Source organism: Orussus abietinus, unplaced genomic scaffold, assembly GCF_000612105.2.
Source record: "Orussus abietinus isolate OABI.00-Male unplaced genomic scaffold, Oabi_2.0 scaffold5, whole genome shotgun sequence".
Lineage (NCBI taxonomy): Eukaryota > Metazoa > Arthropoda > Insecta > Hymenoptera > Orussidae > Orussus > Orussus abietinus.
The window spans coordinates 329,773-355,324 of record NW_019394929.1 but is presented as its reverse complement, the minus strand read 5'-3'; the positions used below and the strand labels follow the sequence as shown (position 1 = coordinate 355,324).

At 51.0% G+C, this 25,552-nt stretch overlaps 1 protein-coding gene across 1 annotated transcript; it reads left to right on the top strand.

Annotated features, from left to right (window-relative positions):
• Positions 1 to 6,258: 6,258 nt before the first annotated feature.
• LOC105701106 (protein unc-80 homolog) lies at positions 6,259 to 25,500 on the top strand. The gene is given in 51 exon segments (XM_023433515.1): positions 6,259 to 6,360; positions 6,442 to 6,490; positions 7,340 to 7,366; positions 8,072 to 8,092; positions 8,202 to 8,347; positions 8,445 to 8,604; positions 8,671 to 8,983; positions 9,051 to 9,187; positions 9,279 to 9,362; positions 9,460 to 9,537; positions 9,605 to 9,753; positions 9,812 to 10,081; positions 10,187 to 10,343; positions 10,400 to 10,624; positions 10,701 to 10,843; positions 11,795 to 11,824; positions 12,545 to 12,674; positions 12,758 to 12,949; positions 13,012 to 13,153; positions 13,246 to 13,662; positions 13,707 to 14,163; positions 14,229 to 14,352; positions 14,430 to 14,610; positions 14,693 to 14,849; positions 14,899 to 15,008; positions 15,079 to 15,269; positions 15,346 to 15,561; positions 15,632 to 15,767; positions 15,840 to 16,110; positions 16,166 to 16,446; positions 16,508 to 17,060; positions 17,127 to 17,316; positions 17,386 to 17,841; positions 17,901 to 18,090; positions 18,148 to 18,323; positions 18,393 to 18,641; positions 18,729 to 19,002; positions 19,075 to 19,379; positions 19,445 to 19,870; positions 19,947 to 20,165; positions 20,229 to 20,374; positions 20,460 to 20,787; positions 20,851 to 21,171; positions 21,236 to 21,497; positions 21,557 to 21,766; positions 21,840 to 22,190; positions 22,265 to 22,597; positions 22,680 to 22,769; positions 23,832 to 23,954; positions 24,562 to 24,738; positions 24,877 to 25,500. Coding segments are annotated over 51 exon segments (11,037 nt in total). The 5' UTR covers positions 6,259 to 6,274; the 3' UTR covers positions 25,455 to 25,500.
• Positions 25,501 to 25,552: the final 52 nt, after the last annotated feature.

Genomic DNA, 25,552 nt, shown 5'->3' with positions numbered 1-25,552 from the left:
ATAAACCTTCCTCTTCTTCGCCTGGGATCGGAGCTTTCGGCTTCGTCGACCAAGGTTGTTCCGGTTTTTGCTTCGCGATTTCTTTTTTCTTCGCAATTTCTTTTTTCTTCGCGAATCATAAATTCCTGAGGTCTCAGGACCTCGGGAATAAATTCATCACGAGGTGGCTGCATTTATCGATCGTTTCGAATTTTTGCCGATTTCTTCCCCCGATCATAACTCCACGTGGTCTCAGGATTTCAGAAATAAATTCGACACTTCAAGGCCGCTGCTTCTATTTTCGACTTTTCCGCCGATTTTTCCTGCGACTCCCCTATTTCGCCCCAAGCTCCGAAAGGTCCTAGAATCTCCGAGATAAGTGCGCTGGTTTAAGATCGCCATTTTCCACCTCGCATTTTTTGTGATTCCCGAGTCTTCAGCATCCATGTTCATTTTCTATTGTTTAATCGTGACGCTGACGGAACGCCGAACGCAACATTTTCCACACTCTGGAGCCGAGACTCTTTCTCTTTCCCTTTTTCTCTAGCGTGGAGAACGGCGGCGTCGAGGTCGCATCCTTCGGCGTCGAAGTCGGTGGCAATGGCGAAGAAACGGGCGTCGATGTCTCCAGCGGCGTCGCAGGCGTCGAAGAGGGCCTTTTCTTCAGAGAATGTTGGCTGGAGGCAGTCGAGGTCGGCGAGGAAAGCTGCACCTCCACCAGGGATCCTTCGTCGTCCTCTTTCCGAGACCTCGTCTCTTCTTCGTCTTCGTTGTTGTCTTCTTCAGGATCCTCGTCTTCCTGGGTCTCCTCTTCGTCGCGACAACTCTCAGCCGCCTCGATGATCCTGACGAGTTCCTCTTCGTTCTCCTCCCAGGCCGCGATTTCGAAATGTCTGACTCTACCTAAATCCTCTTCGCTAAATTCCGAGATCTCCACAGGAGTTGTCGAGGTCTCCAGGTCTCCAGGGTCCTCGAATTTGTCCTCAGGGAGAAGCGCAGGGTCCTGGATCCTGCCTGGAGGTAGAAGCCCAGGTCCCTCAGGTACCGGTTCAGGTGGGTCTTCTTCGGTAACCTTGACGAGGTCTTCCGGAGGTTCGACGACTGGCGACCCTGAAGAGGGTAGGACCACTTCAGGAACGAACCTTTCGTCGACGTCGCCCTGACCCACGTCCTCGGAGCCGACGTTGAAGGCGGCCAACGCTTCTTTCAGTTGTCTCTCCAGACCGGAGACCTTCCTGACGAAGGTGGAGTCGCCGATCGGAGGCCAAGCTGGACAAGGAGGGGAATTTCTTTCATCCGGACTTGGTCTTGGACCTGAAGTCGGACTTGAACTTGAAACGGCAAAGTCGAGTGGAAAAGAAACGGCACCATCAACCTCTCCACGAGTGCTCATCGGATCCAGATTTAATCTCCTAGCCTTAGTTAGCGAATCTCCTTGAACTTTCTCTGTAAAAAATATTTTTCCCTCGAAACAAATTTTTGTAATATCCGGAAACTATTCATAATTATCCAAAATCCCAGAAATTGATCAGACCTGCGCCGGTTTCCGGATCTGGACTCGATTCCAACGAATCGAGAGCCTTCGCCGTGACGCCATTCACCAAATTCCTGGCAAAGGACTCGACGGTCTCAAATTTCCGATTTTCCGAAATTTCCGGGACGTCAGGAACCTCTGCAGCTTCTGCTTTACCTTTGTACCCATCCTCTGTCGACGGAAATTCATGACAACATTTTTCGAAGTCGCCCATTACCGAGATAAAAATTCAAAAAATGGCCTCGAATTTCGAAAAGCTTCGCCAGACCTGCAAAGACCGTCCTCGGGGGCTGCACTCCGGTTTGTGGTTGGGACATGTCTCGGACCGAGTCGGAAATTCAAAGTCCTCTCAATCTGCGAATCTTCAGAGGTGCTGAAGAAAGGCGACGAACATTGCGCAAACGGCGCCGGCCGGCGGCGGCCGACATATTTCCGCGACTTTTCCGCAATGATTCCGGCCGGAGTCAAGCATCCGGAATATTCCTCGACCCCTCGACGCAGCCTCGAAAAATCTGGGAACAAATTCGGAGCTAAGTTCAAGTTTCAGGGAATATCGAGCTCGATCTCAGCGCGCTTTGCGGGGGGTCGTCGTGGGGGCGAGGCGGCTCGCTTCCACCCTGTCGTGCATTAACCTAATTCCTTTGGGCCGGTAAATTCCCGTCGGTGATCCAAGAAAACCATGAACCATCAGCCATTGTTGGTTCTGGGCCGGGAGATGGATGGGGCCGGAAACGCCTATAAAAATGAGGTCGGCGACAGCGTGCAGTTGTTGCTGGAGGTGGAGGTAACGGAGAGTCTTTGCTCGGCGATGTCGAGGGACCCGATGATGCCGGAAGTGGGACCAGAAGGACCAGGAGGAACCATGGGACCAAGAGGACCTGGAGGAAAAACGCCAGGAAAAAGAGATAAATCCGGTCTCGTCGAGGTGACCATCGTGAGACCAGCACCTCTGGCCACCTGCCTGGTCCCCAAACCCACCAGACCGTCGCACCAGGTGCAAGACACCAAGACAACCGAGGATCCCCGAGAGAATCGAGAGACGAGAAGCAAAGGGGTCGGCCATGAAGAGCAAGCGAGTCTCGGACGACTTCCATGCATCGAGCTGGGAGCCCTGAAGAAGATCCTGCGGAACGCCGGCCGCGAGTCCAGCTCCTCCAGGATGTACGAAGAGGCGGTTTTGAGGCTGAAGAGCCTCATCGGGGAGTGGGCCATGGACGAGAGCAGACTCGACGACCTCCTCGAGAGCTCCAACTCGCTCACCAAGTGTCGACATTGTGGAGTCATCAGCAGGAGAAGAGTCAAGGCTTCCGGGTCGCAGATCTCGAGAAGGGAGCGGAAAGGACCTCGAGATGAGAGAAGTCATCGAGAAAGGACTCAAAGATGCTCTTCAAGGTCGCAGAAAATTTCCAACGAGTCCAGTCGACGACGCCCGATAGCTACATCGAGGTCCATCAACGAACCTCCGCAGGTTGACTTGACCAAGGAACCGTCTTTGGTGCCGAGGTCGACCTCAGGGACGAAGCTAGCACCGGAAGTCGAGGATGTGGAGGCTCATCAGGGTCGAGAGGAGACGAAAGAGGAGAACTCCACTATGAATGCATTAAAGCAGCATGCTAGCTCAAGGAATACCCTGAATGCTCACGGCATCCCGTGTCCCCAAAACCCCCAGAATCCCCAGAATCCCCCAAATCCCCAGAATCTCTCGAAACGAGAAACTGAAAACACGGATGGGATCAAAATGGAGGTCGCGAAGGCGACCTCGTCGCTTCCTCGAGACGATGCTTCGAAAAAGCGACATTCCCTGTATCGAAGGGACCGAGAATGCGAGTCTTCAGGAATTCCTTCAGACCTGGTGGAGACGGTGAAGTACTTAGCGAGTGGTCGACTCGACCCTGCTCCAACTGAGCGCAAAAAGATGGACCTTCCTCCTCCTTGGGAAGAAATCGGAGTACTAAAGAGACGCCCAGATCTCGAAAAACCTCGTCAAAGCTTCACTCTTCACGGTAGTCGCGACGATGACCCAAGAGGTCGCTCTGGGTTTTGGTTGTACGAAGATCAAAGGGTCAGGAACATGACCGAGGAACCGAGAAGCCAGGCCCCGAGTCAGGGTCGAGCTCGAGGTTCAGGGCAGGAGTCTATTAGAAATTGTGCTAAAAATCAAGGTAAGAATAATAAATTAATATATCCATATCGAATGTATTCTAGAAACCTCCTGGCGTATTCTGGCGAGTCGTTTTATATTATTCCTAAATTATTTATAATTAAAAAATCAGCAATTCTGAATGCGGTCGGATCGGAGGACCCCACGACCCATCCTGCGGGACCATTGAACGAAAGCGACACGACGGCCTTCAGCTCGTCCTCGGCGGAGAACATGATCCGTGAATGGATGGTTCCTGTTGATAAAAATTCCAGGGAACCGGCACAGGTCCCGGAACGCGAAGGAACGGTTCCAGTCCTCGCTGGAACGCAGACTACCGGAGAGATCGTCAGGAACATCAGGGAGAGGATCGCAGAGGCGATCGACCGGTACGCTGGATGTTCCACCATATCCGAAGATCAGCTGTACGTCCATGAAGAGGATCCTGATGATGGAGGGAAATTGGAGAATATTAAAGAAAGGGGCACAAGTAGCGAAGGGAAATCCGTGTCCGAATCACCGTCCTTGCCACCGATTCCTCCATCGAGGCGCGGTGGTCGAGCGAATCGGTCTCTGGAGGTTGTTGAAGAGGCGATCAGAGCCGTTTGGACAGGAAAAGTGGCACCGACGCCGAAGAAGACCTCGAAGGACTCGAGACAGGGGGAGCGATCCTTGGCCAGGCAGCAGTACGTCGTGATAAGCGCCCCGACGACCAGCGTCGAATCCAGGGAGGAGTCCCTGAAGATGACCTACAGGTACTGCTGATCCGAGTTCAAGGGAGGTCTGGTTTTCTCAAACATAATAGTTGACTCCGTTTTCCAGAAACCCAGCTCCAGCGGTGTCCTCCAGCAGCTGTGGAGGGGACAACGCTTCCAGGTCACTTCCCGGTGCCCAGTTCGAGAGGTCAGCCGAGAAGTTGCAGAGATTGGTGACCTACGACGACGTCTCTTCAGGGGATGCCTCGAGCCTCGGCGAGAACGGAGTCGAGGCGAGGAAAATCGGGACTTCTAATTCTCCCGTTTTGCCGATTTATCGCAAGATCCTGGAGAGCAACGAGGACATGGACTGGGAGACCTTCCAGCAGCTCGTGGTGGCTCTTCATCCTAGCCAGAAGGAGCTTTGGCGCGACATCTGCAGAGCTGTGGGGAACGAAGCTAGAAGAGTAGCTGGGGAGTCCGGGGCCACGACCGAGGTCTGCATCGAGATCAACCCCATCCCCTGTGGAAGCAAACGGGGGAAGGTTCGGGCCAGAGGCGACGAGATTTCCTTCGAGATGGACATGACCCTGAAGGACGTGGAAAGCTTCCTGGACAAGAAGCTCCGCGACGCTGACGGCGAGAAGCCGGAATCTCTCTAATATCTACAACCAGCGATTGGCAGACAAGAGGAACATCTCGGAACCAGTCCATCAACATCTCTACGGTTAAAGAAACCCACGTCCTTAAGATCCACGAGATGAAGAGGGCTCCATCTCCGCGCCACCTCCTGACTCGGAAATCTCGGATTTTCCTCTACAACCTCCCTGTATAGGTGGGTCGGTAGGTCATGGAGATGATCCAGATGCAGATTCCGTACCTTTGGCGACTCTTCTAACCATCGGTGGACGTCTTCAAGGGACTGAAAGAACGTCCTTAACGTTCCACCTACGAGTCGAAGAGGGCTTTCCGCACCTCTTCCGGGGTGGATGGAATTTCTCCTTCTACAGCCTCCCGGTGTAGCTGGGTCGGTAGGTCGTCGGGTTGACGGGGTGGTCCAGAGGCAGATTCCTGGGCTGATCGATGGACGACGGCGCGTTGGATTGCCCCGAGTCGCGCGCGCAATCGTCTCCTCTCGTGGGCTGCGCGAGCGCGAGGCGAGGGTGGAGGCGCCTCCTCTTCTCAGTCCAGGCCAGGCCAAGCCTCGGTCCTCCTCGCTCGATGCCTCCGCCCTTGTCACCATCCCCGTATCGGTCGCAAAAGGGGTGCCACGTGTCGCTCCCTCGAGGAGCAGTCCATTTACGCCAGATTACGTAAACGCCGATTTTCCGGCGAACCGTCGACGTCTAACGCTGCGGCGCAGAAGAGTCCTGTCGGAAGAAGTTGTTTCAAACAGGATCATCCGAATCGATTGACGGATCCTTCCCCGTTGATGACCCTGGGCGGTTCAACGCCTCGAGGGCTGAATCGATAACTCGATCGAGGATCTTCCTGGCTTCGTGGTCTGGAATTCTTGAAACGATAACGAATCGCTCGTCGTCCTCAAATGTCCATCGCATTGTCAACACAATGGACTAGGTGGCTCCCCAGGGTCTCGTAAGTTTCTTCAAAGGTCTTCCGTGGACGTCGACTCCTCGCTCTTCGGGGTATCCGACGTAGTCGTCGCTTTTTATCCTGGACAAATTCAAGCTGCCATTCCCAAATGAGAGTCGCAAGAGTGCGCACCACGTGGCAGGCGATCCATTGAAGATCCTGCGTGGACCTTTTTATGCGGAGTGCCCTTTGAACTACGCATTTCTCCTAGAAAGTGTATTAGGTGTATTTTAGGAACGGTGAGTGAGAAATGAAAAGTAAAATAACCGGGGGGAATTTTTGTGTATTTTTGGGACTTTCTTTTTTCTCAGGTACCCTAGGTCTGACTGCAACATGGACAGACGTCGGTCTTACGATGGAACCCCTCAGGATCAGGCCTTGCCCATTCCCGTCCAGATATTCCTCTGGCGACAGATTAGGTGAGACGCAAATTAGGAGTCACGAGAATCTTTATCTTAATTTTCTAACCATTTTTTAACTATCTTTTCCTCTCTTTCCAGCCCCTTCATCCGGGCGAAACTCGGCAAACTACACGAGGCGTCATGCATGGTAAGACCCACTCTCGGCCTTATTTTCGAAGATGGCTCAAATAAGGAGAGAGCACCTCTCACGAGTGTAATTTTGAGAAAGAGAGACAAGAGTTTACTACGCGTTTCACTCAACATAAAGACAAAATAATACACTGAGTTCCATCAACCGAGCACTGTTTCAATGAACTCGCGGTGCCATTGCACGGTCGACGCACCGAATGTCAAAATCCATCGATAAAAGTAACAATTAAACAATTAAATGCACGCTTCCGAGCAAACGCCGCGGCGAAGGATGGAGGAGAAAGCCATCGAAGCTGGTGCATTTCACCTGCTCGCTTTAGATATTGCCTTTCTTTGGCTGGCTCTAGATCTGAGAGCAGCACGGAGTAACCGCACGGGCATTGTAAATTGCTCCCCAGATTTGTACATACTCTTCAAACAAAAAAAGAAAACCGCCGGCAAAGCCCCTTCGAGAGCAAGCCAAACATTACGCAAAATCAAATCTCGAATTTACCTCCTAATTATTTATCTTTTCCTTTAATCTAACTCGCTCGCTCCTTTTCATTGTAAATGAAATTATTCCCCGAATTCGTACATATATTTGAAAAAGGATGGCGATGAAGCCCTAAAAGAAATGCCGGATTTTTTTAAGCAGAGAAAATAATCATATTTGCAGTTATGTCGCGGTCATCGCGGTGTACATATCTTTTTTTTTTTCAATGTCTTTCTTTTTACCTTTATGTAAAAATCTCCCGGGGGTGGTCGCGTACATGTCGATTGCCCGACTTGGACGCGACTTGCCCGACTTACACTAACGGAAGAAAAAAAAAACATTATTTGCGCGGCCGCCTCTACGTGTCACCTGCAGTTCTGCCAACATGCGCCCGGCCATCATGTAAGTCGGCTACCCTGCTCGTCGCACGCTTGCCCCCGTTTGCGAGCAATTACTGTAAATCACTGTAAAGACCTATCGAACGATATCCGGTGGTTCCCCGCGAATCGCAGCTTCGCTTATTGATTTCTACGCGCTTCCCCCCTCGCCGGGTATCGATGCTCCTTTCGGGTATAAGACGCACGTTTCACCGCAATCCGTTTCCACCCCTTGCCAGTATTTCATCCTTAATGTATGAATAAATTGGTCCATAGATGCTGTACCATCGAATGCCTCCTTGACTAGCGATAAAAATTGCGTACTCTACAAAAATAGGAAAAATGTGTCTAGAGTAAATGGTAATTGATATCAGCTGTCATGCATGCTGTAGTTTCGCCGGCAGCTTGCAGCCACCATTTTGATAACGCATTACCTTTAAACTTTCTTCTTAATACTTTTCTTAACACATCTCCCCATGTAGAAGTAAGCATCCCCTCCTCTCAGTACTCGTAACAGCGATTTTGAATATCACTGGGTAACTTCCAGTAAGACATTAATAAATATTCACTGTAAATATTCGCTGGTACGGTCCCTGTCAGGTCGAAGTTACCATTCTCCTGGGAATGGAGTACCCTCTTATTTTTTTTTTTAACATTCAGCCTTAACAAATTTAAACATCTCGTTTAACAAAATTATCATGTCATGCAACTCCGGAAATCTCGGATTCAGGAGATGAAGGAAGCCTGCAAGGTGAGTCAAGTTGCCGTCGAGAACTGAATATTTTTTTTCTTTTTTTTTTTTTCTTAGGCAAATCCAAAGTTTATCTCTCCAAAACTGAGCGAATGTTTTTCGTTGACAGTCGTTCGAGAAAGTGTTGGTCCAGAATCTGCATTTCGGACTTTCTCCTCCACTGACGGATGCCTTAAATAATGTATCCCGGTGGCGACTTATCCAAGCGGCTCTTCCACACGTTCTTCATGGTGCGGCGAACCTCCTCAACAACAGGTGGCATTTTTTTAGCGCTTTGATTAAGCGCACCAGGAAGACGAAGATGAACTTCAAGAGCCAGGGAAATAATCGAGAAATAATTTCGGTTCCGAAGGAAGGACCTTCAGAGCCTCGGAGCGGTGGAGACGAAACTCCTCTACACTCTGCATTGGATCATCCTGGATGCTGCAGAAGAGTGCGCCGATGCAGATGCCGAAGCTGGAATTTATCGCACGAATCCTTTTTACTATCTTTTCTCGATACCCACGGTGACGGTAAGACATTTAAGATGTTCCGATAATTTCCTCTGATAATGAATTATCAATTAAATTTCCTTACAGCTCTTCGTCTACCTGTTCGCGCCCCTTTGCAACCACCTTAAGGATTCCGACTTCACCACCAATTTTCGCCTCGAAAATGGCCTTAAGATATGGTCTGCGATGTGGGAATGTCGTCACCCAGACGCGCCATGTTTCACCGCTTATTGCCGACCAAAGCCGCAGACTTTTTGGTCCAGATCGATAAAATCAACGAGGCAGCCTCCACCGCCACCTCCACCTCCGCCACCTCCGCCACCATATCACCATCATCACCATCACAGGCAGCAACAACAGCAACAGCGTCACCATTTTGACTCCATTTACGCGGGGGCTGGTAAATGGAACAACGAAGTAAAAGATGATCTTTAAAGATATTAATATCAATTTAATATTTAATCTAGGCGCGTCAAATGACGATTACCCGGACACGGAGAGTCCTCCCAGCCAGACAGCTAGTGTATGCTTCTCTGAACAAGGAATGCCCTCTTATCAGCAACCCCCGTCAGCCCCATCGTCCATAAAATCGGCGGATGAAGAGGTCCTCGATCTACAAACATTTTTTCTCCATTAATCTTAAAATTAATCCAGGTTATTTAAACCAGGGTCGATGGGAATTTCTCTTCTTCCAGAACAACTGGGTGTCGTCGCCGAAGGACACGGCCTTCCCGGAAACGATTCCTGAAGAGAGTTCCAGTACCGAGGACGAGCACGTGGTAAGATTTCTTGATAATTCAATGAAACGATGAAATAATTCAACGGTGGAGGTATTTTTTTTCTGTGGATAGGAACCATTGTTTTCTGATTTTTCAGATGATCTTCCGGTTACCCTCGCTGAGCGAGTCCGACAGAGGCGTCGATGGCGTGCGAGAAGTGTCCACGATATTCGCAGTAAGTCCCGTGAAGGACCTTTTGGAAGGATCTTGAGGTCACTGAATTCGGTTGGAAACCTTTCTAGGGGGAGGCGCGTATTTTTCACGTGGCAATGAGTCAATCCTCGACGAGCTCCTTGAGGTCCACCTTGACGATTGAAAGGATCACCGCCGTTTCCGGTACCGATACGTATCGCCAGCTCCAGGGAAAGTCGACGACTTCACAGAGACTCGGGTACAGATTTCACCTGGAAAATAAATTATATTGGATATATTTTGTAATAAATTCTCAGGTATTCAAAAGAAAGAGATGACAGGGACGAAAGCACCGAGAGAGACGCGACGTCGGGGGGCTCTGGACCACGTCAAGCCGGAAGTTCTCCAGGATCGGGAGCCGCCATTGCTGGTACCACCGGAACCAGCGGTCCTGCGGAAACCGGTCGTACCATAAGAACAGATGTCTATGCGGCGACCTTTCTAGACGTGGCCGTCCTCAGGTGCCTCTTCGTGTCTCAGTGGCAGGAGGAGGGCGTCTTCTGGGCGCTCCAGTATCTCTATCACCGGTGGGTCTCCTTTATTCTATAATAAATAATACAAAATTTCTAATCCTCACCTTGAAGAATTTCTGGCATACCTTGAATTCTGATAGTGACGACTTCATTTAACAGGCTATGCGAAATCAACGAGGACAGCTCCGTGCAAAGGATGCCCCGAAGAAGGAGCAATTCTCTGCCCATTCCCAAGATCGAAGTCTCCATATATCACAGCCCTGAAAGCAAAAAGAAACACGAGGCCAAGGAGTTGGAAGTCCCAGGGCCTAGAGACGTGGCCCCATCGACTGGTATGAAGTCCAATGTTTAACGAAGAGCCTGACAAGGGAGAAAAAGTTCGTAAACTCGATATTCAAAATGTGCCCAGATTCCTCGTTTGGTTCCTGCAAGTCCCAGGACACCGATACCGTTCATACCAGAAGAGCAAGTGAGAAGGCGAAGAAGCGCATGAAAATGGCCGATTTGAAGGCCTTTGTGGAGACCAAGCTGCTCTCCAAGTCCGAGAAGACTCTGGAGAACATCGGCCATGAGGAGTCTAAGGGCTTCTTCGACCAGGTTGGTACCCGATGGTATAAAAGAAATTCATATTTTATATTAGGTACCGAGATTTTCATTTTTCATTTCGTCGCAGGACTGTCATAGGAGTCTCGACACAGGTGACGACCACCTGACGAGGCCTACTTCGCCCTGTTCCAAAACCTTCGAAGCCAGGGACGTCGACCTGATGAAGCATCCTACCAACCTCATCAAAGGGAAGAGCATGCCCAGTTTAAGGTAAGTTATGTACTCGTTTATACGAGAAATAGTAGAAAAACCATTTTCATCGTAGATCCAGGTCTAGATCTTTGACGAGAATCGAGTTAATTATCAATTTCACCGTAAATCTTGATACTTTCCTAAGTCATACAGGGGGTGAAGAACTTCTTCCGGAGATCACCTCCATTAAGGCAGTCGTACCGTATGACGGCTGTATTTTTTCGCTTTTTTTGTCAATTTCTTCTAACGAACCATGACAATACCCCATCTTGGAATTTTCACTATATATTTATTAACATTGATACAGTCACTCAGAATTTTTTCAAGTAAAAGTATTGATTGGAATCGACTTTACAGCGTTCGAAAAATACACACGTGAAAAATAAATAGGGTGACGGCTGACACGATGACATACTGACATGAAAAAATGAAAAATATGACAGATATCACAATTATCCTAGTTCGAGCAGGAACTATAAGTGTAACGAATATCTTTCTTTCGAATCTTAAACGTCGAGAAGTTCTTCACCTCTGAATGTGTTAAATGTTTAAATGGAATACGCCATTACGGAGTTTCGAGGTGTGGGATACTTGCACGTATTTAACTACGGTATTTCATAATTCTGGTAGACGTAGGAATGTAATTATCCGCTAGTACCGAGATATACATATACAGTAGAATTTCTGAGGCTCGGTAGAGACTCCTAGAATTGGAAAGAAAATTCTTGCAATTTTCATCTCCTCGAAAAAAAAAAAGGAAAAAAGGAGGTAAAGAAAAAAATTTGGAAAATTAATTCAAAGCCCTACCGAGTACTCGGCTAGTTAGCACTGACAAAGTGCGTAATGATTAGCGAAGAGAACAAAATATATGTCCGATCTTTTCGTAATTTCTTTCTCTATATATGTGTCTCTTTCTCCCTCTCTCTCTCTATCTCTCGTTCGACCTTTCGCCCCGAAACTCGTGCTCAGCTGCTTGATTAACGAGCTGACCGCGGGAGGGTAAGTCATCAACGACTGCGAAAACATTTATTTCCTTCCTTTCTGCAATTTGCATACGCTTATTGTCAGCTGTACGGCTTACCAAGGACGATACCGGGAAGTTCCCTCAAAATCGGCAGACCGACGACCGACTGCGACCCCTCTTTTCTTTCGATCGGAAACTCGCTTTTCGATTTTTCCTTTGACGCGAATGCGAGGAATGGCCTGACTTCATTTATTTACCATGGACCTTAGTGTTATTTTTCATTTTCTCAATTATCTGGGCTCAGTTAACTATTTTAAATTATTTCTCGACCAAGGAACCATTCCCACATGCTTCATTAATTCTTTTGCACAGTCACTTGCATAAAAAAAAAATAGAAGAAAATAACAATCCCCAGTTTTATCACGATCTCGACAATTATTTTTCACGAAATCTCTCTTGTTGCCAGGTCTCACCTGAGACCAACTTTAAGATTTTAGATTTCCTTTGCTATGGCGAACGCAGGCAGAAGTTGCTTACAAGCATGAGGTAGAATGAGATACACTAATCGAGTAATCAGGCGTTATCAAGAGGAAGTAGAGGGTAGACAATTAGAAGCGATAGAATGCCCGACTTTGGAGAGATTTCATGGCATGGGTATATCTTTCGTCCTTTCTCTCAATCACGATTGCCAGCTTCGATTTCCTTAGAAATCGCCCACGATAGATCGCAATGGATCATTCGATGTGTACTCGCAGATATATTGGAGATACTCGAGTAGAAAGGAAGCAGGGTCGTTTCTACAGTCAGTCCTGCACAGCGCCAAATCCCATAATTACTGTCACGGAACACACCCCGACACCTTCCCCGGACTACATGAAGAAGCAGGTAAAGTGGAAAAAAAAAAGAAACAGTGTACTTTTCATTACCTCTAATATTAATTCACGGATTAATTTCATTTTTGTCAATAGCCTTCGATTGACAGTCAGCTGGATGCTGTCAGTATACAGGGGATGCGTATAGGGTGCGAAAGGAAAGCCAGCTTGACGAGATCGCAAACCGACTCCAACATCACGTATACTGGAGAAGAAGTTCCTGAAGCACCAGGGTCCAGTTGTTACATCACGAAGGAAGGAGACCTGGACCGCCGGGTTGTTCTGAAGGTGCTTGGTCCTGGATAAAAACAGCCTGCAATAAATATAAAATTAATTTTATCAATTAACAGGCCGTCCACGCGGTAGCCTTGAGGGATGCATCGAGCTGCACCCTTCGCGTTTGCGAGACCATCCTCAACCTGGTGGAACTACTCATGGAAATGGGAGTGCTCGATCGCAGCACTCGGGAAGAGATGTCCAACGGTAACGTGGGTGAGTGATTGAGATATAAAAAAAAGAAAGAAATATTCTAGGAGGGTTTTACAACTCTGTGAAATATTTTCCGGGGGTGAAAAAAATTCCAGGTTCGGGAGGTGGGGCCGACGCCAAGAAGAGGGATTCTCCCTTGAACGAGCTGGACCGAGAAGAGAGAAGTTCGCAACCTCAACCTCCACCAGTTCCGCCACCTCCACCACCTTTGCCACCGCCTCCACCTCCGCCCCCACCTTCTTCACCCCTTGCCAAGACGACGCCCCACAACATGCTCGTCAACTGCACCATCAGGGTCCTGAAGCACCTGGGATGTCCTCATGGGTGTGGAGACAGTATTCGAGGACCCCCCGCAGACTTTGTACGGTCTCAGGGCCAGACGATCCTCGGCAAGCTGCATCGCGCGAATCCTCGACAGTTCTCCAAGTTCTTCAGGGCAATGGTCAGGGACCAGCCCGTCGTGGAGATCCTGGACTTCTTCCACGCCTACGTGGGATTCTGCATGGACCCGAGTACGTCGTTCGGCGCAACCTTGAAGGAGGATCGAGATTTCAAGGCGACTAAATTTCAGGCCAGAAGAAGGGCTCGAACAAGTCTCCGGACGTGGCCTCGCAGGGTGGATATGCCACGAATTTTGGAGCTGGCCTGGCGATGTCGGGATCCTTAGGTGCGGCGACGACTCCAGGTGCAGCAAACGCGATGAATACCAACACCAACACTTCCAACTCCGGAATCGTGAGTTTCGGAGGTGGGAACAACGCAGCGAGGGGTATCGAGGGCCATATCATGAGCTGCGTCTTCAAGGTCCTGGTGACGATGTTCGTCAAGACCCTGAAGGAGCTCAAGGCTCAGGAGAACATGGCGCTTTATTGCGACTTGAGACAGTTCATGACCTACGTCAAAGAGGCACATGGAGGGGTTTTTCGTCGGGTAGCTCTGAGTGGAATCCTCGATGCTGCTGATCGACCGAACAGGCGATGCAACAGCGACGTCAAGACCACTCGGGTCATCAGGTAGAGATTCCCAGTTTCAGGTTCAATTAATTCGCCTTAAAATTCATATTACTTTTCATTTTCAGACACATTCATCAGTCGGATCTGGAGGAGAATGCCGATTTAGGAGGAGAATCCTGCTACGCGGTGGACGACCGTGGCACGAGGAAGTTCCTCTTCAAGAAGCGGAGCACCTCTTCAACCTGCGCCGTAAGTTCGGTTTTGAGCGTTAAAGATGCCGTAATTTTTTATTTAATTTCTAAATGATATTATAATTTTTTTTAAAGAGTCTCTTGGAGACGGAGCTGAGCGAGGAGAACGCGAAAGTCAGCCAGAGTCCTCTGGGGAACCTCAGGAAAAAGCACCACGTCCTGACGCCGAGGCAGAGCGAGAGGAATTTAGGAATCAGCGATCCTTCTCAGAGCCTTGGGAAATCCAAGAAGACCAGGTTCCCGATCGGCGGAATTGGTAAGCGAGGTTGCGGAGACACCCCCTGAAAACGAGCGGAAGATGACGAAGATGAAGATGAAAAGGTTCCTTTTGGTTGTAGTAAACTGGTTCAGGAAAGAATACGGACGTACGGATTCGACTGACAGTCACGAGAGCAGTGAATCTCCCACCGAAAGTAGCTTCGTTCGTCAAACCAGCTTCCAACGAGGTCACAATCGTGGTACCTCCCGAACAGGACGAGGGTAAGCAGCCAAGAGGTTCTTTCAAGCACTCCTCCAAAGACCACTGCCAACATTATCCTTACAGGGTAGGTCAAACCCTGCAGAGGGCGAAACGCAGGGTGGAGGATCAGCTGAACAAGATCGGATTTGGCAAGGGCAAGAAGAAGGAGAGCTCGGAGGAAGCGCCAGGCAGTTGTGAGCCAGTCAATAGTCAGTTCTATCGAGTCAACTAGCTCCTGTTTTTAATACCGTCCTTGAATTCCAGACTTCAGCAGAAGGAACTCCATGGAGTTCGGCGAAGCATTCAGGGAGTCGGAATTCGTCGTCCTGAAAGAAAGGCGACTGGTCCCCCAAACGGCGATTTACGACGGCATGATGAGGTTCTCCTTCCTGTTGGAGACCTGTCAGCCGGGATCGGTGCCGGATCACCACCTGATGGCGGCCATTCTGGACCTGGTGAAGAGTCACGATTTTATTAATTAAGATCCTGGAAGGTCCTACCTGGCTAATCTGGATTTTTTTGCTGATTTAGCCTCACGCCCCGGTGGTAGCTCGTGCTTGTCTCATCCTGGAGTGTGCGCACCTTGTCCATCGCTGCAACAAGGGCCAGTGGCCAGCCTGGATGAAGCTCAACTTACCCATGTTCCGACCGTCGGTGTCAACAAACAACAGGAACGCTCCCACTGGTCTCAGGAGGACGCACGTCCTGCAGCGCGCGGCTGGGAAGCTGTTCTACCAGTGGGCAGAGGTTGGCGATCCTTCGGATTAATTCTATAATTTATTAAAAAGTCTGGTTGGAGATCAATTTGACAATCCAGGCGATCGGCGGAAGACTGGAGGAACTCCTAGCAGTCGACAAGCGGAACGTCGAGCAGGTCGTGGCCATGATGTCGGACGATACCAAGCAACGGGATTTTATCGTCGAAGACGAAGAGGAGGACTTCCTGGACGAAGGTGGAGAAAATTTCCAATTGTTCCTTTAATTCGTTGTTGGAGATATTGACGTTTACCCATGATTTTTCACAGCGAGCATCAACGCTTACGGGTCCCCATGCCCTACGGCTCTAAGGCTGATCGCCTGCGTCCTGCTCCTGGAAATCACGGCCTTCCTTCGCGAGACCTACAGGACCTTGCCCAAGTCCTGCAGACTTTCTACGAAGGAGCGACCTCCACCCTGGGAGAGGATGTACAGTCGCGAGGCGAACAGACGTTGGAGCATGGCCCTGTCCTCCATGGGTCATTCGCAAACCTCGGCACAGAGTCTCCAATCCATCGCCGGGGATCGAGAAACTGGTAAATCTCCCAAACCCTTCCTCTCTTTGATCCTTGGGCTTGATGCTTAATTTCTGTCCAGAGCGCAAAATCAGCTTCGTCCTGCACGAGCCGGACAACGAGTCGGAGGGCAGCAGCAAGTCCACCGTCACCATCCAGGGCGAGGAGAATCAGGCTTCGAATAACGAACGAGAGAGGAACAAACGGGTCCAAGCTCCTTCGGGAAGACCTTTCCTCCTGCGTCGAGGAACCGCGACGGGCAGTGCCGTCACGACGGGATCCTTCAAACGTAGGAGCCTCAAACTGAGACGCAACACGAAGGAGGGCAAGGACGTGGAGTGCGAACCCTGTACGTGTTCCAGTATCTAACCTCCATCTATTTATGATTGTAATCCTAATCCTTTTCTGCCCGATCCTCGTAGACATCGTCAGAAGAGCGGATTCCATCCAGTCGAAGCGGAAGGTGAGCTCCTTGTCGGACAGAAGCGACACTTCGGAGCCAGGTTTGGGTCTTGGAGTCGGCGTTGGTGTTGGAATCGGAATTGGAGTTGGTGGTGGTGTCGGGGCTGGAGAGGTCAGCGGTGGCGAAGAGTCTCCGGGGATTCTGAGCGACGATCAGCCTCCGGAGAGTCCCAGTGATAGCAACGACACCGACGAGACCAACAAGAACTTCCCCTGGATGAGGGTCCTGGTTCAGATATCCAGCTCCTTCAATTTCTACTGCTCCCACCAGAATTTCTGTCACCCCTTCTGTCACCGAAGGCAGATGAGAGCTGGCAGTCGGCTTGTCAAGTCTGTAAGGAAAATATACGGTGAGGAGTTTGGCATCCTGGACGGCGCCAGCACCTTCGATTTTGACACTGATAAAAAAGAGGACGGCAAGAAGGAGAAGAGGAACACTCGCAAGGTCTCCGAACAAACCAGTGCCCAGACTTCGCCTGTTCGCAGGAAGGATAGCGTTGGGAGGAAGTACAAGTAAGTGCGTTTCACCTCAGCTGAAATTGTTGGTATGCCGTGGCCTCATGGATTATTTTACTCCAGGATCGAGAAGAACTCGGATGGGTCTCAGTCGGGCAGGATGACCGGGTTCCAGAGGGACTCTACAAGGGATCTTGCCGACCAGGACTCAGAGCGCGCCAAGGACCCCTCGAGGAGAGCTCTAAAAGACGATGGCAGCGATGACGATTCCAACAAGGAACCGCCGGCGATCCTAAAATATATAAGGACCCAGGTAAGGTGCTCGCGTTTTTATCCATTACTTCAGGATCCTCTGCAGGGTCTGATGAGGAGAATGATGCAGGTGAAGGAAGCCTTCCACGCACCCCTGGCGACTTTGGTGAAGGGAGCCGCTATCATGTCGGAGGACCTCTTTGTGGACGTTCTTCCGGTAGCTTGGGAGCTACTTTTGGAGTCCAACCAGGAAGTGGCCGCTTCGGCAGCTTCGTTGTTCATCGTTGCAGCCGTGCGAGCACCCAATCAAGCCAGTGACCTGATGCATCGAGGTCTTCGTAATTCGAGTGCTTCGGTCCGCATCAACGCGATACTGCGATTCCAAGTACTCTGGAAGCTGAGGTACCAAGTCTGGCCACGCATGGAAGAGACTGCTCACCTGACCTTCAAGGTGCCTCCACCAGGCATCGAGTTCACCCTACCTTCACCCAAGATCGGCATCGAGTCGCTCCCCGTGGTCGACCCACCTTGGATGCCTCAAATGAAAACCAAAGTAGAGGAGGTCACCATCAACCAGGAGCGTCATGTAAGTTTGATGTTTGACTCTTTACCATTCGCAGTACTCTTGATCCTATTCAATTCCAGAGGTCCTTGGTCACGGCCACGAAAACCAGGAAAAAACAGCAGACCGAACTGATCAAGAGGGCTCTTCAGGCGCAAGACGACAAGAAGAGGGAGGAACGTGAGAACTTCCTGATCACCACGATCCCCATCACTGTTCAGGCTGCTTACGAACCCAGTCCTGTGGGGGATGACCATGATGAAGGCATGTGGAGTACATCTAAAGACATCGAGTACAAAGAGCCTCTATTAACTGAAAAATTCATTACAGGCAATGCTGACGAGGATGCTGCGGAGATCGCTCCAAGAAGTACCTCTCACCATGGTCAGTCCGCGTTGTCTCTATTCCCCTCGTCCCTCTGTTCCGCAATAGTCCAGATAATTAGTCTACTGGACGATGCAGCAGTTTCTGATGATGGAAACGCCGTTTACGAGGTTGCTTATCAGGTAGAGGTGGCACCAGGATTCTGATATCTTCGTTTGAAAATTAAGGTTAATCCTGGAATCATTCTTCAGGTGATCTGGAACTGCTTGGTGGAAGACAGCGCACTGTTCCTGCGGTACGTCTTGGAACGTCTCACGAGAGAGAAGCAGGAGTTGATGTTCAAGATCCTGAGACACCTGATCAGATTCGTGCCGAAGTTGCCGCAGCAAGCTGCCTTTGCCCTGTACAATTATATAATCGGTTATGTCATGTTTTACGTGCGCTCACCGCATGAAGAGGGTCAGAAGCTCATCGGGACAGCGCTTTCGATTTTGTGGATGGTAAATAAGCACGCACCACGTTGATAAAAGTTCTCGATAAATTCCCGCAATTAATAATCAATGGTCTTCGATGGAACGTTTATTCAGGTGGTGCACAGCGTCCACGGGATTATGTTCAAAGACCTGAAGCAAATCCTGCGGAAGGAGCAGTGCGACGCCTCGATCCTCCTGACAGCCAATGTTCCATCAGCGAAGAAGATCATCGTCCATGGTCCTCAGGATCCCGACGCCGGTGGAATCCCCTCTCAATTTCCCGTGCAAGAAGACACGCAGTTTTGCCAGATTCTCCGGGAATCCTTGGACTTCTTCGGGATAGACGAGGCTCGCCACAAGGAGTACTTCCTGGTCGACTACAAGACCCGTGAGCCTCGATCGTTCCGACAGTCGGCATTCCTTGGCTCCACGTGAACCCTGACGTTTCCTCCTCTTACAGACCAGATACACAATCCCTCGTCCTACGTCAGAGACTACTACTTCTTCAAGAGGTCCCAATACCCGCAACTAGAGCTGGTGCACATGAAGCCTGAAGAGGCGTTCGACGCCCTGCAAAGACAGGAGTTGGTGCACAAATTCGTGGAGATCGGAAAGGTGATGCTCACCTGGGCGATCTTGAAGAACGTTGACATGGTGGTTCAGAGGGTCGTCTTTCTGCACGAGGAGCTGATGAAGCTGCCCTCCTTCCCAAGGAAAGCACTAGAGGCTGATCTAGACCTCTACAAGGGCGGAGAGATCGGCAGGGTAGATCGATACATTTTTCATACCGTATTTTTTCGTGCTCACGATTAAATCTCCTGGCTCTTCAGGAACTCCTGGGCTTGGACGTGATGCACAAGTTCATGTGGGTCCGGCTGATCGCGAGGATGTTCGAAGCGATGGCGGGGAACTTCGCCTACTCAGGGGACATCCACCTCTTCCTGAATGTCCTGAACGGTGCCGTGATCCTTCACAGCGAGGACTCCTGCATCCTCAGGTACGTCGTGGCCACCTACATCAACGCGGCCCACAACTTCAAGAACATCTTCTCCACCAACGGGTACTTATTAATCGTGCCGACCCTGCTGCAACTCTACTCTAACCATCGGACCAACAAACTGGTAACCACCACGGTGGAGTACGCGGTGAAGCAGTTCTACCTGATGAACAGGAAGCCCTTCATCCTCCAGATGTTCGGAAGTGTGTCCACAATTTTAGACACGGATGAAACGAGCACCCACGGAGAAGCGCACAAGGTGAGCACATGGAAAACCGCATTAAAATTTAGTGCCAGCGAATTTCATTGCCGATTCCACCTTCCTCACCTGTTAGGTACCCTCGAGGTGTCTCTTCGACCTCCTGCTGAGTCTGGAAACGCCATCGCCGGATCCCCTGAACATCGGCGAGCTTGTGAAAGAGCAGAAGCCGCTGAAGGCCATCGACTTCTGCTACCACGACGAAAATGAGATGGTGACGGTTCTTGACTGCATTTCGCTCTGTGTGATGGTCATAGCCTATGCAGCCGATTCCGTGAGGGGTCAACAAATGTTGGTGAGTGTGGCAGAACTCGCACCAGAGTACACGTAGATGCTGAAGGAGGATTTTCTTCTGTAGACCATCCTCGAGGCCATACTCCCTTGCTACGTGCAGCAGATTCAGTCCCCCGCCTACAACAAGGAGGGCAAAACGGAGAAGGAGATTATCAACCAGCTGGCGATTGCGGTGAAGACTCTGGTCAACAATTCCGAAGCGTTGACGAAGTCAGTGAAGCAGTCCTGAAGAGTACCTTAGTAATGACGACTCTTAAGAATCTATTTACATGAATTATGGGAATCCTTGCGGTAGGTACTACAATGGGCCACAAAAGTCCAGTCCTGAGCACAAGGGGTCCAGCCAGAGGAACTACGGAAAGGGTCCTTACTCTCCTGGCTTCGACTTCGATGACGAAGCGCACGCGACTAAGTACATGGAGCACACCAAGAGCAGGATCCTCTACGACCGCGACAACGAGGACGCCGAGAGCTGCCACAAAAACGAATTCCGCAGGCCCAGGGACACCTTGCTGAACATGGTGGGAGAGTTCGTGGCACGCTGTTCGGTTCGCCTAGCCGAGCTCAACAAGAAGTCGTCAGACGGCAAGACGATCGAGCTCCTGGACTCCAAATGCCACGTGGTAGGTCCATCGCAAGACGACCTGCGATTAAGAAGACGGTTTTCAACGTGGTTCTGATTCCAGCGTCTAGCGGACGTGGCTCACAGCTTGCTGAAGATCTCTCCTTACGATCCGGAAACGATGGGCTGCCGGGGTCTGCGGAGGTACATGAACGACGTGCTTCCCTCCACGGAGTGGTCCAACGACGACATGAGACCTGCGCTGACCATCATTCTGAGGAGGTTGGACAAGACGTTCAGCAAGATCTACAAGAAGGCCTCGATTAGACGGAACACCGACTGGGAGGCGGCCAGCGACTTGCTGAAAGGCGTGTACGAGACCCTGTCGAAGTACCCTTACATAGCGCATTTTCAACACCTGAAGACCCTGCTCAGCACCTGCCAGGTGAGTGGTTGGGCAACAAGGCGAAAACTTGGGTGGGCCCATGATGAGTTGATTTTTGGAACAGGCTCTCATTGTTGGGGACACCACGGGCTTAGTAGAGGTGACTTCCGCGGCCTCTGCTGCTCTGATGAGCCAGATACCTCCCAGACATTTCTGCTCCACTGTGCTGAGGCTGATTGCGCTTCATGCGATATCTCTGGGAGAAGGATACTCTCTGGAAAATATCTGCGGAGGGCAGTCCATGTTCGCCACGCAGACCAGGACAGAGAATACGTTGCTCAATCTGCTGATCCCGTTGTTCCTGCGTGTCGGCACTGGGAGGAAAGGTTGGAACTTAAGGCTTCATGGTTGACTCTTCATGGTGTAACGGGTTCCCTGGTTCCAGATGTCCCCAAGTTGAGGCAGTCGGACATTAGCTTTGCGCTGACCACCGTTCTCAATACCCTCTGGCCACCTACCACCAAGTGTGCGCCCATCACGGCCCAGAACCTGAAGACCACCGCTGATGTGAGAACTGGTAGCTTGACGTTTACTGCGAGGGACACCAAGGTCCCCACCAAGATCTCCCTCACGCTCTACCAAGTGGCGTTTCTGGGTGGGTTAAGAGCTGGAACTAACTTACCTAGTCCATTTCTTCCACCTCCTTTTACCAAATTCCTTCGTTTCAGCCCTCAAGATCATGACCATCTGCTTCGAGTCCGAGCTGAAAACCGAGTGGCCACGGATCCTGCGCACCATGCGTCTTCTAAACAAGCGCAACGAGGCATCCGTCCATCTATGGAACTTCATCGAGTTCTCGGTGATCCATCGCACAGCTCTCTACATCCAGATGCTGCCGTTCATCGTGCACAAGATCGGCCAGCCGCCGATATCCGAGCACGAGAGAAACATGCAGGGCTCCATCCGGAGGAAGATCAACGGCGAGGCGATGCCCGTGCCGAAATCCCGAGGCACCTTGCTGACGGACCTCCTCAGGGAGCTAAGGGACCTGAAGAAGGAGATCGAGGATCGGAAATTCGGTCGGTGGAGCAGCACCCAGGAACTGATTCGTCCCACGATATCACGATTACCTTATTTATTTCTCTTCCCGCAGATGAGCTGCAACCAGAGCCGAAGAGGAGCCTGGTCGACATGCACCCAACGGCACCAAACGCTGCGCAAAACGCGAGCGACATTCCTCACGGACAGCGCACTCAGAGACCATCCTTGATCGACCTCCTCACCGGAGACCTAGGCTCCCGGACCCACGTGAATCGTACACCTGCCGAAACTCCATCGATCCATTCCACGACAACGCCGGCGCATCCTGGGACTCAGCCTGCTGCATCAGCTTCGGTCCAGCATCTAGCTCAGCAATCTGGGAAGCCTTCGGCCACGAATGATGCCCACGGGAGCCATCCCAGCCACGGCAGTCACACCGCAAGGGGTGCGTCCTGGAAAATGATTGACAGACTCGATACATTATTTATAAAAATTACATCTCTTTATCACACGCCTCTGGATTCCAGGCTCCGTGTCGAGCGGAGCCTCGTCCACTCTGAGAGGGAGTTCCGAGTTCTGCCAAGGAGAGTCGACATACGAGCAGCCTGGACCGACAGGTAAGTATTCACCTGTTGCGAGCGCTCGCGGAGCTCGCCGCGCTTCAACCACCAGGATTCCAGTTGACGCGAACCGCGGAATTCCCTCGAATTTTCGGGAAGTTTGGAGATCGCGGAGTTCCCTGAAATCGGCGCCAATCGGCCGGCCCAAGAGCGGTGTCCCATAGACGGCGCGAATCGCGAGCACCGACGAGTCTCGCCCTCGAAGACGCTCGGCGTCCTTGCAAAATGATATTACCAGACGCCGCCATCGCCTTACGCTTACATGTTACAAGAGCCGTTCTTGCGCGCGACGAAGAGGCAAACGCGCCCTGGATAGCAGTTGCAAAAGTGGGTCCTAAACGCACCTCGGTGATTAGAAGAAGCCTCGAAGAGGGCGCGTTGGCCTCTTCGTTTATTTCCGTGCGATCGACGCATTGATCATTACGTTGCTTCCATTGCTAGCTAGGGAAAGGAGGTAAGCCGATCGAATCTACACGATTCCTTTGCTATCACGATACATCCCCTGCGTGTCTGCATCTTTCGCTTCTCCGATGTCCCACGTTTCAATGATCGACCCCCCCGATGTTCGTAGCCCTGTACCTAGCCCCGTGCAGTACCTCCCCCATCTGTCTTTCTGTCTCCCCTTTCTGCCCTTGTCTTCCAGTTTAAGGATTTAGAAAGTGAAGTTACTTTCCCGCTAATCGAACACCGGTAATCGGATTGACAACCTCGTCCCTGGTGCGCTGCCAGACTTGTCGGGCTTCGGCCTATCTGCAATGGTACAAAATTCAAATTACACTTGCTCCGCTCCGAGAACTCGACGTTTACAGTGACGGACTGAATACCACGTATTCGGGTCGAGTTATTTGCCCATTGGGTTCGCGAAGTACATGTTCCGAGGAGCCGAGTAGACCAGTTTTCGAAAAAAAAAAAAAAAAAAGCAACGCGAGAAAATTAGGCGACGTCGAAGAGTCGCGACCCTGACCTCGCCAACGGACCTACACCGCCGACTGGTCTGTCCGATTGTGTGCGATGATCGTCTTTCCCCTCACGCTAGACGTTCGATGTGGCATGTTTCAGATAGATCGCAACCATCGTCTTCTACCGACGAACGTAACAATGTTAAGCCTCGTCCTAAATTACCTCAACAAAAGACGTTCAAACTGCGCTTTGTATCTTCCGTAGAGTATAGAAACTCGTCAGGTAAATCCCAAGGTCCCTGTACTGGTACGACTAGTGATGGTACTGTAGCAGCACCCTTGGAAGTAATTCCGCGAACCCGAGTGACCCCGTTGCACCCCCGGGATGTTCCATCGAGGGTGATGCCCGTCGCTCCGGGTCCAGGCGATGATCCATATCGTGAGGATCCTTATCAGGATATCAGTCGTCGCCCGGGATCGAGCGACGTGCGAGCCCTTGCTTCTCTCGTGACTCTTCGGCCTGCTCCCTTTTCTCCTGATTTTTATTCTGTCTCTTGCTCAGCATCTCTTTCCGCTCCATGGTGGCTAGTCGCCGGTAACCTTGAAAATTAATGGGGAATTAATTAAAGATGCATGTTATGGAATATCGAGACAGACCGGCGACTCGTTACCCTGCTTTACGCCCGCTTGCATAAAACGATTGCGCGTGTACAGGCATCAGTGGATACGGTCTCACCGACGAATCGTCCGAGTCGAAACGAAGGGTAGTTTAGCAGCGCCTAGAGCCCCCGCAGACGGCAGCATGAGTAGAGACGTAGACCAGCGAACGAATCTTTCCTCTGGGTAGCGGCATTCACGAGTACACACGCTCTCGCTCTCGCCTTCCCCAGGGGAAACCTCGACGAGCCAGCTCAGCATGAACAGCCCCGTCGAGGACAGTTCCGGAGAGACTCGGTTCGACAGGCCTCGATTACAACGCTCCATGGGACAAAGCAAGAAGACGTTCCGCCTGCGAAAGAGTCGGCGGACGCACGTCGAGGTATTCCTCCAGATCGTTACAAGATCTTGTACCCGAAGAGCTACCGAGCCAAGTCAGGACGCGCGACTCTAATTCGTTCCTCTTATAAAGTCTCAGGCATCGCAGGGAAACCCGGGCAAAGCGGAGACTCGCGAGAGTCAACTAGCCACACGAGTTGCGCCAGTAGCTGCCTCGACGATGACCTCGGGAACAATGGGGCCGGCAACAGCGGTGACAGAGCCCTCCGTCTTCAGCATCCCCTCGGACTCGTCTTCCATACGTTCAAGACGCAGTCTCTCGATTCGCCAGACTCCCGACGAGAGGACCAACGATAACGATCAACAGCGCCAGCATTCGGCTGCTCAACACCACTACCACCGGTACCACCATCATCATCATCATCTGCACCCTCAGTCGGACGTGTCCTGGGACGAGGACACGTCGAGCACTTCGGGGTACCGTGAGTCCTACAGCTTGCAGCTGGTATCCCTGGAAAGCGGCGCGAGGAACGTGCAAGCGCCGCCTCTCGCATCGCCGGATTTTAACGATATACCCTCGACCAGCAGCACCACGACCACCAATTACATGGGGTTCGATGGTAGCTCGCCTGACAGCTCCATAAACGGGAACGGGGCGACTGGCCCAATCAATGATGCCGTTGGTGCAGGCGAGAAGACCGCTCTTCTGACCCCAAGCCAAAGGGCTTCCTCGCAACATTCTCTGCTGATGGTGTTCCAGGCGCAGGATGAAGACACGTTGATTTAAACCGAAGCTCCGAGCATGGTCTTGTTAATGGTACTTGCTGGATACCAGGGTAACACGCGTAATGTCGCTTTGACGCTTTCACCACGGTAGAAGTGCCC